Source organism: Cavia porcellus, unplaced genomic scaffold (assembly GCF_034190915.1).
Source record: "Cavia porcellus strain 051 isolate PalLab524CR breed Dunkin Hartley unplaced genomic scaffold, mCavPor4.1 scaffold_4, whole genome shotgun sequence".
NCBI lineage: Eukaryota > Metazoa > Chordata > Mammalia > Rodentia > Caviidae > Cavia > Cavia porcellus.
In genome coordinates this window covers 101,582,636-101,600,793 of record NW_026947487.1, presented here as the reverse complement: position 1 = coordinate 101,600,793, position 18,158 = coordinate 101,582,636, and the positions used below count along the sequence as shown (strand labels likewise).

Genomic DNA, 18,158 nt, shown 5'->3' with positions numbered 1-18,158 from the left:
TCTCATATAATATCTTCCAGTTCCATCTATGTTGCTGCAAATAGCAGGATTTACTTCTTTATTATGGCTGAACAGTCTGTCTTTTTCTTTCTCTCTTTCTTTCTGTTTCTTTCTCTCTCTTTGTTTCTTTCTTTCTTTCTTTCCTCTCTCTCTGCCTCTCCTTCCTTCCTTTCTTCCTATCTACCTATCTATTTACCTACCTGGGATAGAACTCACGACCTTGTGCTTGCCAGGCAGATGCTTAGCCCCAGTCCCTGAACAGTATTGCATTGTATATATGCACCACATTTTCTTTCATCATTCATTGACAGACACTTTGCTTGATATATATGTTGGCTACTGTAAATGATGTGACAATAAACATGAGATTGCAGGTATTTCTTTGACATACTATGTCATTTCCTTTGGCTATATAACCAGCATTGACTGCTGACATGTATAGCTGTTCTACATTTAATTTTCTGAGGAACTGCCATTCTGTTTTTCTTTCTTTCTTTCTTTCTTTCTTTCTTTCTTTCTTTCTTTCTTTCTTTCTTTCTTTCTTTCTTTCTTTCTTTCTTTTTTTTTTGTCTTTTTCCTTTTTATCGGTACCGGGGATCGAACTCACGACTGCCTGCTTGCAATGCAGGCGCTTATGCCGCTGAGCTAAATCCCCAGCCCCTGCCATGCTGTTTTTTAAAGTGCTGTGCTAATTTGCATTCCTACCAAAGTTGTAGGAGAGCTTTCCTTTCTCTGCATCCTTGCCAGAATTTATTAGTTTTTGTCTTTTTGACAGTAGATATTCTGACTGGGGTAAGACAATAGCTCATTGTGGTTTTGATTTGCATTTCCTTGGTGAATAGTGATCAGTTTTTCAAATATTTACTGGCCATTTACCAAACTGAAATTTGAAATGGGAATATTGGTGTTTGTCAGGACTTTTAAACAATGTTACTTCAAAGGTCAAATTCAAAGTGACAAAGGATTGGTAAAGCTGTATTAAAAATGTACATAAATTTTGATAGCTGATTTTTGTACACTCTAAAATCTTTGTTAAAAGCCTACGAGATAATTTTTTTTTTCAACTCACATTAGTTTTCTTCCATTCTAGTGTGCACCTCTAGAGGTTAGAAGGTGTGTGTCTGTTATCCCCTGGCATGGTTACTCTCTTGTGTAGGGATGAGTGCAAGGATCAGATGGACGCAGGATGTGAAGGGTAGGAGGGAAAAACTGATCTGCTTCACAACTAACTTTCAAAGAACTCTGTTAATTTGTATATGAAAATATTATGCCCTTCATTCTACAAGTTGGATTTTTATTGAAAGAGTTTTACTATATCTTGTTTGCAAAGTTCAAAGATCTACTTGATTTATCCTGAGGATGAGGATGTTTATTTTCAGAATATTAAATAGAAACCTTGCAGATGTATAAAGAAGGAGTTATACCTTTTAACTTTAAATTTAGAAATGTAAATATAGTCATATTATAGTCATAGACTAGATATTTTCATATATTTCACAGATTATTACTCTGAGCCCACCATTTTTATTATTTAGTCTTGGAACAAATATTAAAGATTCCTTAAGATTTTGCATCTAGAGAATACTGTATCTTTCAATCATTATCAAGTTTAAATGAGAACTTTCATTTTAAAGAACTCAGTAACAGTTATTGTAGAAAAAAATTTCTCAATTCCTTTATGATGAAAACGAGGACATTACTGTTATAGCCTATAACTAGATGTTCCCTCAAAGCCTCGTGTGGCCTCAGGTAGGGCTTTTCAAATATCTCTGGATCTAGGTGTGTGATACTGAGATTAAGAATGTAATGCTGGATTAACGGTGCCATGCTGGGATTCAGGGTGCTCCAACCTGGATGTGAGTGCTACCTGCCCTAAGCATGGTAGCCTGGATGGAATATGAGGGGCTTTAGAAAGAGGGCTGCTGCTGTCACTTGCTGCTTTCTGCCTTTTCACTACCCTGTTTTGCCATGAACTGTTTCTCCTCTGTGAGTCCCTCTGCCATAACACCTTGACTTGGAGCCAGCTGTCTATGAACCAAAATCTCTATAAACTGTGAGCTGCAAGAAATTTTTCTTCCCTAAAAAACAAAAAGAAAGGAAAAAACAATAATAAACATAACTAAAATGTTATCCATAAGTACTTCCCATGGTTTTCCACTAGTTTCTTTGCTTATTCTAATTATACCGCTTCATAGCGGGAAGGGAGGGGAGGGGGAAGCAGCTGTAAGGCGACTGGCTAGTCCCTGGAGTTACCTGCTGTGAGACAGTAGTATCTCCAAAACTGTGAATGACACAAGAACTTCACTTGATACTAAAGAGCACCATGATACTAAGGTACAGAAAGCTCAAGTAATAATCCTGAAAGAGTGGCAAGACAGTTAGGTGAACCACAAAATTAGATTTTATCAAGCAGGAGGATATCAGCTATTAAAGAAGCATTTGGGGGGCTGGGGATTTAGCTTAGTGGCATAAGCGCCTGCCTTGCAAACAGGCAGTCGTGAGTTCGATCCCTGGTACCGATAAAAATGAAAAAGACAAAAAAAAAAAAAAAAAAAAGAAGCATTTGGATACTTTTCATAAAGGTGAGAGTGGACCAAGAATGTTTTTTCCCCTTTGCGGAAAAGCAGTGGAGAGGAAATGATTAGCAGACACAGTGCAAATCACACTGGGACACAGTGTAGCTGGTGTCAAAATCAGTGCTTGGGATACAGGAATTTTTATGGAGCAGAATCTCTCTTCCTCAGAAGAGCCAATCACTGAAATTCCTGACACAAAAATGTTTAAGAAGTTTTCAGGGAATATTTTACTGTACTATTGCAGCATTTTCCATCTTTCCAGAGCAAATATTGGTAAATTTGACAGGATTTTGAATAGAGGAGCATTAATCTCTGTGAATCCAGGTGACCTTGGACGCTGGACAGACGTAATGCTGTTCCTACGGAGAACAGGATTTCTCTACCTTAAGTCTGTTTTCTCTTATGATCCAAGAAAACATGGAGCCACACCATTTTATGTTTCAGATTTTGAAATTCAAACACTCTTTGGTACAAAGTACAATGTTTTTTGCCTTGAAAAAGTTGGGAACTCACTAGTTTTTTGAAAAATTTTATCTACTGAAAGAAAAGCACATGATGTATCAATAAAATCAAGTAACATCAATATGCTCTTAAGTTTTTGAGCAATTGAAAATAATGCTAAGACTTGAATAAACAATGGATGATTTTTTTAAAAAAGTTCTTGTAAATCATATAAATCTTTACTCAAAAATGTGTATAAATTTTTAGAAGAAAACACATACCAGGGTTGAGAATATAGCTTAATGGCATAGCTCCTGCCTGGCAGGTGCAAAGTTGTGACTTTGATTCCCAGTACCAAAAATAAAAAACAAGACAAAAAACCACATACTGACATGTTAAAGTCGATCTTTGGAGAGAATTATATGGTAATGTCTTACATACAAAAATGCAAGAATTTTTATAGTCCTTATATTTTTATATAATTAAAAAATTAAAGAAAAATAAAATGCATGCGTCTTAAAGAAATAGACAAAACAAAAACTGACTTTATATGAAATTAAGAATGACTGAAAAAATTTAACACTTTAATATGTTCAAGGTGGTCTAAAAAATTACATAATGGACTAACTTTTACCATAGACCTTCATCTTTTTTTTTTTTTCCTTTTTATCAGTACCGGGGATTGAACTCATGACTGCCTGCTTGCTAGGCAGGTGCTTATGCCGCTGAGCTAAATCCCCAGCCCCCCATAGACCTTCATCTTATATTCAAATCCTAACATTCACTTTCACATTTTATCCATATATAATTTTATATATAACTGATTAAAATTCTAATCAAACACAAATTTTGCAAAATATAAGAGTACAATTTTTCCAAGTTTAGAGAAAAAAAAGCCTAATAGAAATGATTAGTGCATATTTGTGTTTTAGTTTATATAATTTTATTTGAATATTCATAAAATTTCATCATAAAGAAAAATTATTGGCATCAAAATTAACCTCACAGAATAATTTTCTGGGGAACTATAAAATGAGATTGCCAGGCCCAAATAGACTGATCAAATCAGAACTATTTTGGAGAAAACATCTCTAAATAAATACAATCAAGGGCTGGGGACTTAGTTCAGTGGCACAAGTGCATGCCTGGCAAATGCAAGCTCATGAGTTTGATTCTCGGTCCCAAATAAGTAAATAAATAATTATCAGCCAGGTGTGGTAGTGCAACCCAGTAATCCCAGCACTATTTGAGGGCAGCCTGAGCTACATATGAGTTCAAGGCCAACCTGAACTACATGGTGAAACCCTAAAAACCTTAAAAAGAAAAAAAAAAAAGACAAAGAGAAACTCCACACACTGATTTTATGCTATTTTATGCCAGATACATATCTGGCAGTCAATGATCTAGAACATTCTCTTCTAGCAACTTCCCTTGATGAATATGTCATTATATTCAAACATGTACTAATAAAAGTTTTAAAAATTAAACTAAAATCCCTTTGCTTGCACAGAAGGGAACTAGAATTCAAGGAGAAGAAATAAATTTTACAAAGACCTAAAATCAGTGAAAAAACAGAGCTAACACTTGAACCTTCATCCCTGAACCCCTCACTAGTCGCCTCTTTCAACTCCCTCTGGCCCAGTGATAGTGAAGGATGTAATTTAATGCCCTGTAGGGTCTCTGGGTCAAATCTGGCATCTAAATTAACTTCCACTCTTCAGTTCTTTAGTTCCTTTCACTCGACACTTTTCACTTTTCATTCTCCAGTTATGAAAGACAACCCTGCTTTTGCTTAATGGCTTGTAACAAGCTTTGTGTATTCTGCACTGTTCCCAGAGCAGGGGTATAAACTACAGTCTGCTACCCTGGAAAGACCATGACCTCTAGGCCGAAGCCATGTGAACACCTGTTTTTCTAAAGTTACACCAAAACACAGATATGCCTATTTAATTCCATTTTATTCATGACTGTCAACACAGTTACGTACTAGCTAGCCCTTTATAAAAAATTAGCCTATATCATTTTTAAATCTAAGCCCATGACATAGCTCAGTGGCAGAGCATCTGCCTGGTAAGTATGAGGTTGTGAGTTTGACTGTCAGTACCAAAAAAACAAAAAACCCAAAAAAACTAATGAACTATTTTCACTTTAAATATTTTTATGAATAAAATAAGCTTAAATTTATGGCAGTTTTTGCTTCAAATTTAATATATTCAATTTAATACTTGTATTTGAGATTTATGTCTAAATGTGTGTTTTGCTTATCAAATAATTTGCCCAGCTGGGTGTGGTGGTGCACACCTGTAATCCCAGCACTTGGGAGGCTGAAGTAGGAGGATCGCTATGAGTTCAAGGCCAGCCTGAGTTATACACTGAGTCTTTGTCTCAAACTCCCCCACCCCCAAAAAACTGCCCATTATTTAAATATATAGGGAAAAGTTTTCTTTAAAAATTTTTTTAAATGACAGAGAAAGCAGCACACTTGAACTTAAGTTTGGAACAGTAAAAATGAATGTGAATAGCAAAAAATTGGAAAGTCCTATGTATAAGTGATCCTTACTTTGTGAAAACTGATGCTTCAAGTCTGATAAAAAATAGAAATGTACGTCTGGAGGTAAAACAAAACAAAAAAAGCCCCAATATCCTGTCAACAAGAGGCGGCAGTAAAAACGTCCTTTTGGCTGCATTATAATGGTGAGCACCATGACAGTTAATTCTGGGAGAGGTGATAATGAGCAAAGAGCTAAAAAATAAACAGGAAAAACAAAGACAGAAACAAAAAATTGACAACAAAAGATGCACAAGGTGGGTATCCAAGAGACAGCAGTATGATAAATATTACAGAGTCAGGCAGTGGGGGACCTGTTCTGGCTCTGATCCTGCTCCGTCTCCGAGCCTACCTGTTCTGCCAGCCAGGCAATGTGCTTGACTTCCTTGCTGCCTCCCGCTGTACTGGTTGCACCAAGCATGGCATTGAGTTCAGCCAGTACCTGTGGGAGGAGAGCCATTATGTTGGTGTGGATAGCTACGAACCAGGAGTGTGCTGTGGCTGTATCCTTGCAGCGGAGGATCAATGTGTTTCTGCTATCAGGAGAATGTAGCTCTATCAATCTGTGTGGGAAAAGAAAAGAAAAAAGTGAGCTGGGTCAGAAGTCACCGCACCTACAATAGAGACTGAAGTGCACAATTACAAATCTAATTTAATTATGCATTCTTCAAATACTGACACTTTCTCTTAATTCCTTAGAGTCCAGCTAAAACTACAAATAGAGGAAATAAAAAGAAATGAGATGTATTATGCACATGTAGCGACTTCTCTCGACAATGCAGTCATTATATACTCAAGCATATACTAATAAAAATTTTAAAAATTAAAATAAAATAAAACCACACATGAAAAGTAATTACCAGCTCACGCCTGTAATCCTAGCACTTGGGAGGCTGAGGCAGGAGGATTGCTGTGAGTTTGAGGCCAGCCAGGGCTACACAGTGAGTTCAAAGCCAGCCTGAACTACATAGTAAGACCCTATCTCAAAAAAAAAAAAAAAAAAAAAAAAAAAAAGAAGAAGAAAAAGAAAAAGTAATCACAAGAAAGTTTAACCTGCTGAATGAGCTATTATAGTGTATTGCTATAAGGAGCTAAGGCAAGGGAACCTATAGGATGGTTGACAGTAGAACATTTTGCTTTACCTTAATTTCCATGTCAAAGAAATGGAAAGCATGTTTGTTGAATGTCACAGGCACAATTATAAATGAGGAACTAATATTTTTAAAAAATACTTAGATATCCAGCACATGGAAGGTTGAGGCAGAGGACTGCCATGAGTTTGAGGCCAGCCTGAACTACACAGTGGGTTCAAGGCCAGCCTGAGCTAGAAAAACCAAAATTAAAAACAAAAAAATACATGGATAATTCTGATATAGGGTATTTCCAGGTGTTAAAGACAACGACTCATAATAAACTGAATTTATACTACATGAAATAAAGAAAAGGCAAATTAGCAGAAGAATATTACTCCCCCCCAATACTAGGAACTGAACCCAAGCCTTTGTGCATGCTAGACAAATGCTTTACTACCAAGTTACATCCCTGCCTTTGTTGTTTTTGTTTTTTTGAGACAAGGTCTCACTATGTAGTTCAGGCTGGCCTCAAACTTATAATCCTTCTACCTTGACATCCTGTGGAGGTGAGTTTATAGACATGCACCACTACACTCAGCAAGAATATTACATTACATGAAAATGTGGAATTATTTTAGTGTCTGGGTAACATTATATGATTAAATCATTCACTGAGTCCTAGAAGAAACACAGTTAAGAGATAGTCAACAAGATGATTATTCTATATTCGTTAATTCTCAATTGCGAACAATCTGCATTTCAAAAGTTGCCTGAATATAGCAATGGGCAGTGGTGCATGCCTGTAATCCCAGCACCCAGGAGGCAGAGGCAGCAGGATCACTGTGAGTTTGAGGATAGCCTGGGCTACATAGCAAGACTTTGTCTCAAAAAAAGCAAGCCAAACCAAAGCAACCAAACTAAACAAACAAAAACTCAAAAACAAAACCCCAGAATCCCCATAAAACAAGTGATACATAAGTTATCCATAACACTGTTTTTGAAGCTCTACACTATCTATAAAGTTCTATTTCTGTTAATTCTTTTTTTTTTTTTTAATTTTTTTTTGTCTTTTTCCTTTTTATCGGTACCGGGGATTGAACTCACAACTGCCTCCTTTCAAGGCAGGTGCTTATGCCGCTGAGCTAAATCCCCAGCCCCTGTTAATTCTGTTATGTACTGATATGCTCAATTATACTTTATCTAGCCAGTTCTGTTGATGATAACAAGAAACAGCACAGTGATCAGGATAGAACTCCTTATACAGCAGATTTATATGTCTTTTTAGTTTTATATGTCTATAGGAAAAAGTTTAGTTCTGTCCTGCTTTGTTGTTTTTCTCTCTAACATAGAAAGGATAGAAATACATGTTAAGACTCAAGCTTACATAAAACCTATAAACAGTTTATGAGCACTGATCTGATGACACATGATGAAATGAACAAAAACTTTGAAAGAAAGTGACACTGCAGTACCCAATCCTGATTCCAGAGTGTTATGACGTGAAATTCAGCAATATTATTAATCTTTGTTCCAAAGGATTTTAATCTAATATACTGTTAGGTCTCAACATAAATGAAGATATGGATAAACGCGTACATGTCTAAGTGTATAGGATTGATAGCCATAATACTTAGTTTTTGTTGGATAGTTGAACAGAACTGTTTGCAGTCTCCCTGGTTGAAATCCCATTTATATGTTCCATTTGTGTACCTTGAATAACTATTTATAGAGGGACAATATGTATACATCAGCTAGTGATTTATTACTATTTCTTTTCTTTAAAAGTATGTACTATTTCTGTCCGTTTTCTATTTTGTTTTGTCTTTCTTTAAATAAAAAAGTTATCCATACTGTGCTTGCTTCAGCAGTACATATATTAAAATATTATCCATACAAATCAGCTGAAAGTTTTAAAGAAGTGGGATATGAGTGTAATCCCATCACTCTGGAAAGCTAAACCAAGAAGATCCCAAGTTCAAGCTCAGCCTGGGCAATTTACTTGGACTCTGTATCAAAATAAATAAAAAAGGGCCAGGGATACACCCAAACCAAAGGCCCTATGCTCAATTCCTAGCCCCAGTATACAGTATTACCCAACACTACCAAGTTGTGGTTCAGAGTTTGAGGCCTCAGTTGCTTGAGGATTTTTCCTTAGAACCTAATAATTGTGTGTGTGTGTAACATCGGAAACTGAACTCAGGACCTTGCTCTTGCTGTGCCACTGAGCTATATCCCTGGCCAGAACCTAATAATTGTTAACAGACCCCTGCCCCATTTTGGAAATTGCAAATATCTTCCTCAATTTTTTGTTTTGGTGGAGGTTTACAAGTAGCCAATCTGAGAGCATTACTCAATTCTCCTTGCTGCTGACCGGCTACTACTACATAACCCATCTCCAGCAGATGCACCAGCATTTCCGCATAACAGGTTGCTGTACTGCCTGTAGTTATCACAAGTGTTATTAGTTTTGTCCTTTTTCTTTTTTTTAATTAATTGTTTATTGGTACATTTTAGATATACATAATGATCCCATTCATTATAGAGAATCTGTATCTGTACATGATATAACTTGAGATTTTTTAGATTTGTGTCCTTCTTAAAACCCTGAAGCCAAAAAGCCCTGTACCTTCTAAGGATTTATTAATACAGGTATTTTATTAAATTACTAGCTGACATAGCATATTTAGGATTTAAACTATAAAAATAGGCATTTGTAGGCATTTTTCCTGACCATATCTGAAATTAACAATTCTTCATAATTTCTGGGTGCTCTAGGAAACTAACTCCCATGAATTCTGGTGGTCCACTGCACATCTATCTATCTATCTATCTATCTATCTATCTATCTATCTATCATTGTAAAGCAATTTATTGAGCACTGCTTTGTGTTTTCAACAAACAAATTTTTTTTTTTTGGTCTTTTTTTGAAACAGGATGTTATTACACAGTTCTGGCTAGCCTTGAACTCACTTTGTAGCCCAGGCTGGCCTGAAACTCTCAGTGATTCTCCTGCCTCAGCCTCTCAAGTGCTGGGACAACAGACATGCACCACCACACCCAGCACGGACAAACATAAATTTTAAAAGTTAAATCACACAAACACACACACACACACACACATTTTGGATTTGCTTTTTGCAGTACTAGAAAATTCAGGGAGCACTGAGCTATATCTACAGCCCTTTCTTAAATTTAAATTTTTATTTTGAGACAGAGTTTTGCTAAATTGCCCAGGATGACCTCAACCTTGCAATCCTTCTGCCTCAGTCTCCAAGCTGCTGAGACTACAGGCATGCATTACCCCATGAGGCCACACTCTTGTGTTCTAACAGTGAATACACACATCTTTCAAGTGGAAAGCAAAAAGCTATTAGGAATGACTCCCCTAGGAGGCCAGATATTGACAAACCGCCAGTACCAAGAAGATACTATTTTCTGAAGACAGTTTTTGCTGCCCTGAAGCACTGTCCTCAGATTCTGCATTGCTTGTCACAGGAAAGCAAATTTACCACTAACATCTCTGCCTTGAAGCCCGAGTTCCTTTCTTTTGCAATATCTTTACACCATTTACAATTCCAAATATTTTAAGTTGCCATATTTTCTCTGGCAAATACTCATCCTCACTTGAACTTTGGTTAGTTTGTTCTTTCCTTCCTTCCTTCTTTTCTTTTGTGATGGGGCCTCATTATGTAGCCAAGGCTTTGCTCAAACTTGTGCTCTTCCTGCCTCAACTTCACAAGTGTTGGGATTGTAGATGTGTGTCACCATGCCTAGCAGTCAGTTCTTTCTTCTATGTTTTATACTTTTGCTTTGTTTTGTTTTGTTTTTGCAGTATTGAACCCAGGTCCTTCACACTGAGACACATTTCCAGCTTTTTTTAAAAAATATTATCTTGCTAAATTGTTCAAGCTGGGCTCAAATATGCAATTTTCCTGCCTCAGCTTCTCAGAGTTGGGGATTACAGACATGTGCCATCATCCCAGGCTAGGAATTCCTCCATGTTAAACATGATTGAAGCTTAGACAGAACTAGAGAGAAGACAGACCTCTGAGAAATAGCTTAATATTCATTATTAGCCTTTATTTAGCTTCTACTTCATTTAATAGTATTTATTCTTTTATGAGACAGGGTCTTGCTATGCAGTTCAGGCTGGGCTTGAACTCACTATGTAGCACAGGCTGGCCTCAAATTTACAGTGATCCTTTTGTCTCAGCCTCCCACATGCTAAGATTATAGGCACAAACCACCACGCCCAGTTCTTATTTTCTTAAATTTTTTGCAGAGATGGCTTACATTTTCATGAAATTCAACTTGTCAAAAAAATTTTTAAGGCTTAAGTCAATGTCAAATTTAGAGACTTTTAAAAAGCATCACCTGATAAGCTCAGGGAGAACATGTAAGCAGCACTTACAATGAAATTTTGGAAACTGCAATCAGACACAGGAGTTAAATGAATAGTCAGACTTCAGCAAGTGTGAAGAGTCAAATTTCTGCCAATCTGTGCTATACAATCCTTAAGAGCTAGGGGCATCAGTGGCACCAGTTACCTCTAGAAGTGTGAAGAAAGCATGCAGCTAATATAAATTGGTTTGACAGTCTGTTTCAGCCAGTGACTGCCCCACTTCACCCCAGCAAAAGATTCAGCTCCACTTTTGTCCCACCAAATGCAGGGGAGGGAAAGGCACTGATAACCTTAGTTTAAACCATACATCATCAGGCTGACCATTTTGGGGCTATATACTACTTCCTGATGGATTTGGCTCTGTAACCAGAAAAACATCCTTTAAACACATGCTAAACGTTTGGCAGCTCAACCATGTGAGACATTTTCTTCACTCCTCCTCATAACCTATTTAGCAGTAAAGATAGGAAACAGTTCATCTTTCTCTAGACACAAAATATTCATGTTCTGAAAAGGTATCGTCATTCACACAGTTCCTGTGACAATCTCAGACACACTTAAAATTCTAAAAAAATCACAATATCAAAGATCATAGTTATTAATAATTGGAAGACCAGGAAATAGACTATTATAAGGGACAAAGGAATAGCCAAAGTCTAGTGCTAGTTTTTTGTTTGTTTTACAGAGATAAGGTCTTGAACCCAGGGGCTCTGAACTGTGCTACAATCAGTTAGGTTGGGGATATAGCTCAGCAGCTTGGTGACTCCCTGGCAGGCAAGAGGTCCTGAGTTCAATTCCCAGTTAAAAAAAAAACAAACAAACCATATATGAACACCTTCAGCCTTTTTTATTTTTTATTTTGAGATAAGGTCTTGCTAAATTGCCTAAGTTAGGGCTGGGGATTTGGCTCAGTGGCCTTGCAAGCACACAGTCGTGAGTTCGATCCCTGGTACCAGTAAAAAAAAAAAAAAAGAAAAGAAAAGAAAAAAAATTGCCTAGGTTGGCCTCAAACTTGCAATCCTCTTGCTTCAGTCTTCCAAAGTACTGGGATAATAGGCATGTGCCACCCAGCCAAGTTCTAGTCTACTACTGTTTTAAAAGAAAATTGGCTGACAGTTTAGCTCAGCAACATAAGTGCCTGCTTGGCAAATGTGAAATCTTGAGTTTGATCCCTGGTACCAAAAAAAAAAAAAAAAAAAGAAAATTTGTTTTCTTTTCTTGGCTTTTTGAGACAGGGCCTCATTATATAGTTTAGGATGGTCTCAAACTCATTAAGTAATAGCTCAGGCTGACCTTGCAACAATTTTTCTGCCTCAGCCTCCCCTAGTGCTGGGACCATTAAGCATGAGCCTCCATTCCCATCACTGTTTTAAAAGGAAATTTCAGCAGGGCGTGCTTACTTGGGAGGCTGAGGCAGGAGGACTGCTGCAAGTTTAAGACCAGCCTAAGCTACATAGAGAGACCCTGTTTCCAAAAAAAAAAAAAAAAAACAGAACAAAACACTTTCAATTTAAAACTCTGTTAATAAAAATATGGAGGCAGTCTGCCAGTAATCAGGGCCAGAGGAAAGAGAGTGACGCCTACAATGTAAAATGTTTTGGCTGCCAGTCAAACCACTAAGGATTTCCTCAGAAATACAATTACATTTTGATCACATGAATCAAATCAATGTTTAGGTGTACCAAAGCATAGGATTCTGTAAGTTCAGCCCATTTTATTTCTTTTGTTTAGCAAGGCTTCAGCATGACTTAGGTGCTCAATTAGTAATAGCCGTGTGATTTTATATGCCATAAAGCTAACCTCTACCTTTTACATGGAAAACAGCCACTATGAGGATGACCGAGAGTGTGAACCTGTGCAAAGGGCAGATTCACATTCCGAACAGCAGTGGTCTTGCTAGATTTCACGCTACCCACAATACTGTTCACTAAGAAATGGGCTCATGTTGTGTCCTAAGCCTTGAATGTATGATCCTTCTGCCTCAGCCTTCTGGAGTGCTTGAACTACGGTAATCTGACAAGTTTTCGGTATAGAAAGGGAAGCTTTAGCCAAGTAAGGTGATACACTTTTGCAATCCCTGCACTGTGGAAGACTGAGGCAAAGGGTGACTCATTTCAGCCCAGGCTGGGCAGTGTAATGAGACCCTGTCTCAAAATAAAAAACTGAGCTAGGGCTGGTGGTTCATGTGTGTAATCCCAACACCCACAAGGCTAAAGGAGGAGAACTGCTATGAGTTCAAGGCCAGTGCTACATAGTGAGACCAAAAGATCTCGAAAGATCAAAGTAAAAAAATAAAATAAAATGAATTATGCATGGTGGTACATGCCTGTGATCCCAGTATGTGGGAGGCTGAGGCAGGAGGACTGTCACAAGTTCAAGGCCAGCCAGCCTGGACCACATTGTGAGACTCTGTCTCAAAACAAACAAACAAACAAACAAACAAAAACAGTTATAAAATAGAAAGAGCTGTAGATGTAGTCCACTAACAAAACCCCAGGTTCAACCTCCAGTAGTAGAAAAAAATAAAAACTGAAGCCTTTATACAAAAATGGGTGATAAACCACAAACAGATTCCTATCCACACCCAGCTGAAAGGCAGAATGGTTAATATTAAAAAGACTAATACCAAGCCAGGCATGGTAGCACATGATTATAATTCTAGTACTCTGGCAGGCTGAGGCAGGAAGATCATAAAATCCAGCTTAGCCCGAGTAATTTAGCAACTAGTAAAGTTCCTGTGTCAAAATTAAAATAAAAAAAAAGAGTGATACCAATGTTGCAGAGAGAATAGAGCAAGGGAAGCCCTCATATTTTGTTAGAATATAAAACAGCATAACTACTTTGAAATAAAGTCTGGCAATTTCTTTAAAACCAAACAATTTCTTTAAAACCAAACATTGACTTAGCAATTTCACTCCTATGATGTCACCCAGTAAAACAAAAATGTCTGTCCACAAAAACACTTGTACAAAAATATTCAAAGTAAACAGCTCCAAACTATAAGTAGTTCCAGTGATCATCAATAAGAAAATAGACTGACATTTCTTCTGACAGAGTTGAGATAAAATTAAGGACCAAAGAGCTTCAAGTGATTTTATAGATATTATCTTATTTAAGTTTGAAGTCATTCTAAAGGGTCACAACTGGGAATAGGAAGTGACTTAGACTGGCTATGAAGAGGGGTATGGGATCTTGGTAGTGCCCAAGATCCCTTGGTAGGGAGAGGCACTACCTCTCAGTCTCTCAGGACACTTATGTAGAAGGCCTTGGGTTCCCTCAAGATTTGAGGGCATAAAAGGACATAGATATTGCCAGGCAAGCTGGCACATGCCTGTAATCCCAGCATTTGAGAGGCTGAGGCGGGAGGATGCTGCAAGCTTGAGACCAGCCTGGGCTACAAAGTGCGTTGAAGGCTGGCCTGAACTACCTTGTCTCAAACACACACACACACACACACACACACACACACACACACACACACACACAAACACACACACACACACGCACACGCACGCGCGCACACACACGCACGCGCGCGCGCACACACACACACGCACACACACACACACACACATGACACAGATGTCAAGAAGGAGCTCAATATGGTGGCTTTCCTCAGGACAGCCTGCCCTGTATTCTTCAGAGTATACTTTTATCTTGACTTTAATCAGCCCAAGCTCACTCTGTTGAGCTAGTTTCTCTCTCACACTTCACTTTTACTTTTTCAAATAAATGTTGTCACCATTTTTTTCTCATTTCATTCAATATGAGAAGAACCTGGAATCTACCAATTAAAGGAGGTATGAGCACAAAAAACCTGGTGACATTTATTTGGTGAGTCACTTTAAGGAGACTACCCAGTAACAGTTGAATGGGCATCATGACCATTTTACACAGAAAACATGGGAGAAATTAAAGAACTTGTACTAGGACACAAAGATACTATCTGTACCTATAATGTCTTAGGAACTTACTCGTCAATTTTACAACCATTTTTTCATTGGATTTGCTTATTATTTTTATTTTACACGGGAAGAAATCAAAGCATATGAAAAAATCAAGCCCACCTTTTAAACTTTTATCTTCTAACTCTCATAACTAAGGCACAATTTGTCAGTGAGTCTATATACTTTTTCTACCAAGACAGAAAAGAGGTTCCGATCCTAATGGGTATAACCAAAGTTATGCATAATTACTATCAAACTACTTATAATTCTACTGTTTTTCTCTTCTCTAAAAAACAACACTGGAGTGCAAATTCAAGTAATATAGGAAAAACCTTGAATTTCTCCTAATTCAGTTTACAAAAAGCACAACCGGGTGTGGTGGCTCATGCCTGTAATCCCAGCACTCGGGAGGCTGAGGCAGGAGGAGGATCGTTGAGAATTCAAGACCAACCTGGGCTACAAAGTGAGTTCAAGGCCAGCCTGAACTGAATAGAGAGTTATTTTCCTTTTGAACCTGTCTCAAAAAAATAAAAAAATAAAAACAACAACCCAGTAAGAATGGCTATCATCTAGAAATTAACCAATAGGGGCTGGGGATTTAGCTCAGCGGCATAAGCACCTGCCTGGCAAGCAGGCAGTCGTAAATTCAATCCCCAGTACCAATAAAAAAATGAAAGACCAAAAAAAAAAAAAAAAAAAGAAATTAACCAATAACAAATGTTGGGGTGGGGTACCCATTGGTGGGAGTGGGAGTGTAGACTGGTGCAACTACAGTGGAAATCAGTGTGGAGATTTCTCAAAAAACTAGGATTAGAGGTTCCATTTACCAGCTATTCCCCTTCTGGGTATCTTCCCAGAAGAAATGAAAATATCATACCACAGCTGTATTTAGGTATCCATGTTTATAGCAGCACAATTTGTAATAGCTAAGTCTTGGAAACAACCCATATACCCATTAACCGAGGAACAGATGAAAAAGATGTGGTATTTTTAAAAATTAAGGGGTTGGGGATTTAGCTCAGCGGCATAAGCGCCTGCCTGGCAAGTGCAAGGTCGAGAGTTCGATTCCTGGTACCACCAAAAAGAAAAGAAAACACAAATGATTTATAAATTTTGGTACTTTATGTAAGATTAGGAACCAGTTATTTTCCAGTATTAATACTGAAAAAAAAAAGGACTTGTGCAACTCTTGTGGTGCTAAACTAACCTCACCATTTGGTCTTAAATTGATCATCACCAAAGGTCTTTAAGATAAAAATACATCTAAGGGCTCGGGAAATTGCTTGGTGGGGGAGTGCTTGTCTAGCATCATGAGGCCCTGAATTCAATTCCCAGTACCACCAAAAAAGAGAGAGAGAGAAAGAATGAATATAGGCTTCAAGTTTCTTTTAGACCCCAAGTTTCTAGGAAGGCCAAGGTTACCAGGTTCTAAAAGATGTTGCGGTGGGTGATAATGACAATATAAATTATAGCAGTACAACCAAGTCACATCACTTTCCTTTCATCTTTCATTGGTCCAACAACCAGAAAATTTCTATAGGAATTCTGTAAACCTTTTGCTATTTTCTCTATAATATAAGCAATGATATCTATTCCCTACAGGTATCTATTCCCAGAAATGATTTATAATAAAGTTTTTTATGCCTTTTTTACTGTCTTTGGCCTGACAGTTGGCAATTTTAGTTATAATCTGTTCTTCTTTATCACAGTTTCCTTATTCTAATTGCTTCTCTATGGTTCCTATTTATTGTGTTTTTAAGTCCATGATTAACAGACCAAAGGCTCAATGCAAATGTATCCAATGTGAAGAAATAGTTATTTATTTATTTTTCAGATTAGCCTTAAATTCACTATGTAGCCTAGGCTGATCTTGAACTCACAGAAATCTTTCTCCTCAGCCTCCAGAGAGCTGGGATTACTCCAAAGGCATGTGTCACTCCACCTAGCACAATATGGTTTTACAAAACAGAAGTGATTACTTGCTTTACAAATTAAATTTTTAGCCAGGTGTGGTGGCGCACTCAAGGGGCTGAGGCAGGAGGAGTGCAGTGAGTCCAAAGCCTGTCTGGGGTACACAGTGAGTTAAAGGCCAGCCGAACTGCAAAGTGAAACTGTCTCAAGAAGACAAAAAACAGAGCAAAACAAAAAAATTAAATTTTTACTTTATGACAAAACAGTGGAATTTCTATTTATTTTCTTATTTTTGAGACATCATCTTACTATATAGTTCAGGGTGACCTTGAATTCACTAATTAGCTCAGGCTGGCCTCAAACTCCCAGCAATCTTTCTGCTTCAGCCTCCTGAGTGCTGGGATTATGGGCATGCAGCACCATGGCTGGCCTAGAACTTCTTTATGGATCAAAGTAGCTGGGGACATAGCTCAGTGGCATAGCACCTACCTGGCAAGCTCAAGGGCCTGAGCTCCATTTCTGGTACCAAAAGAAAGAAAAAGATCAAACTGTACAGCTCTTATATGATGCAGCATACATTACCTAAGTAATTTCTACAATGTCTTACATTTTTAAAAGAAACCCAACAAAAACAATATTAATAGCTTCTACTATCATTTCATTCTCCAGGGGAAACCAACAATAAGTTTCTTTCATCTGTCCAAGTATTTTCTCATATATACCACAGATACGTGAAAAACTTTAAATATGAAATTTCAAAAGTGAATCAGAGACATACAATAGTACAGCAAATCCTTAAGTTAAAAGCTAAAAGTATGACGTTAGGTACAACTTACCTGTTTTCCAGATCTGGCATGCTTAGGTTTCTAGCAGCAAAGCACATTTTGAGGGGGATGACTTTTCTGTCTTTGGTGCTGTTCTGGTGTTTTGGAGAACCAGAGTCCTCACTGCCACTAAAGCTTGGTGACTGGGGAGCTGCACCTTCCCATGGCAGATCTGATACTAGGGATGGCTTCTTGATATATGGTGTCACTTCTCGGATAAACTTGACTATGAACAAAAATCATATAAGGTAGTTAGTATTTTTATTTCTGTGAAAAATAACAAAAATAAGCACATGTGTGTACATGCAAAATCTACAACAAAGTAAAAAAAAAAAAAACCAAAATTCAAAATACAGCCATTTCATTTTTTTTTTCCTGTTAGTTACTGTGAACCCACCATCTTTACTGTGAACAACACAGATCTCCCTGCACACAC

The 18,158-nt window shown here is 37.6% G+C and overlaps 1 protein-coding gene and 1 pseudogene across 1 annotated transcript in view; one reads left to right on the top strand and one right to left on the bottom strand.

Moving 5' to 3' along the window:
• Sntb2 (syntrophin beta 2) overlaps positions 1 to 18,158 on the bottom strand; it is a 111,708-nt gene that overhangs the window by 41,495 nt on the left and 52,055 nt on the right. Inside the window, exons 2-3 of the mRNA XM_003471989.4 lie at positions 17,735 to 17,948; positions 5,918 to 6,128 (exon numbers count right to left, since the gene is read on the bottom strand). Of these exons, the coding sequence (XP_003472037.1) occupies positions 5,918 to 6,128; positions 17,735 to 17,948 (425 nt within the window). The remainder of the gene's footprint in view (positions 1 to 5,917; positions 6,129 to 17,734; positions 17,949 to 18,158) is intronic.
• On the top strand, positions 1,720 to 3,100 carry LOC106028106 (thiopurine S-methyltransferase-like; annotated as a pseudogene).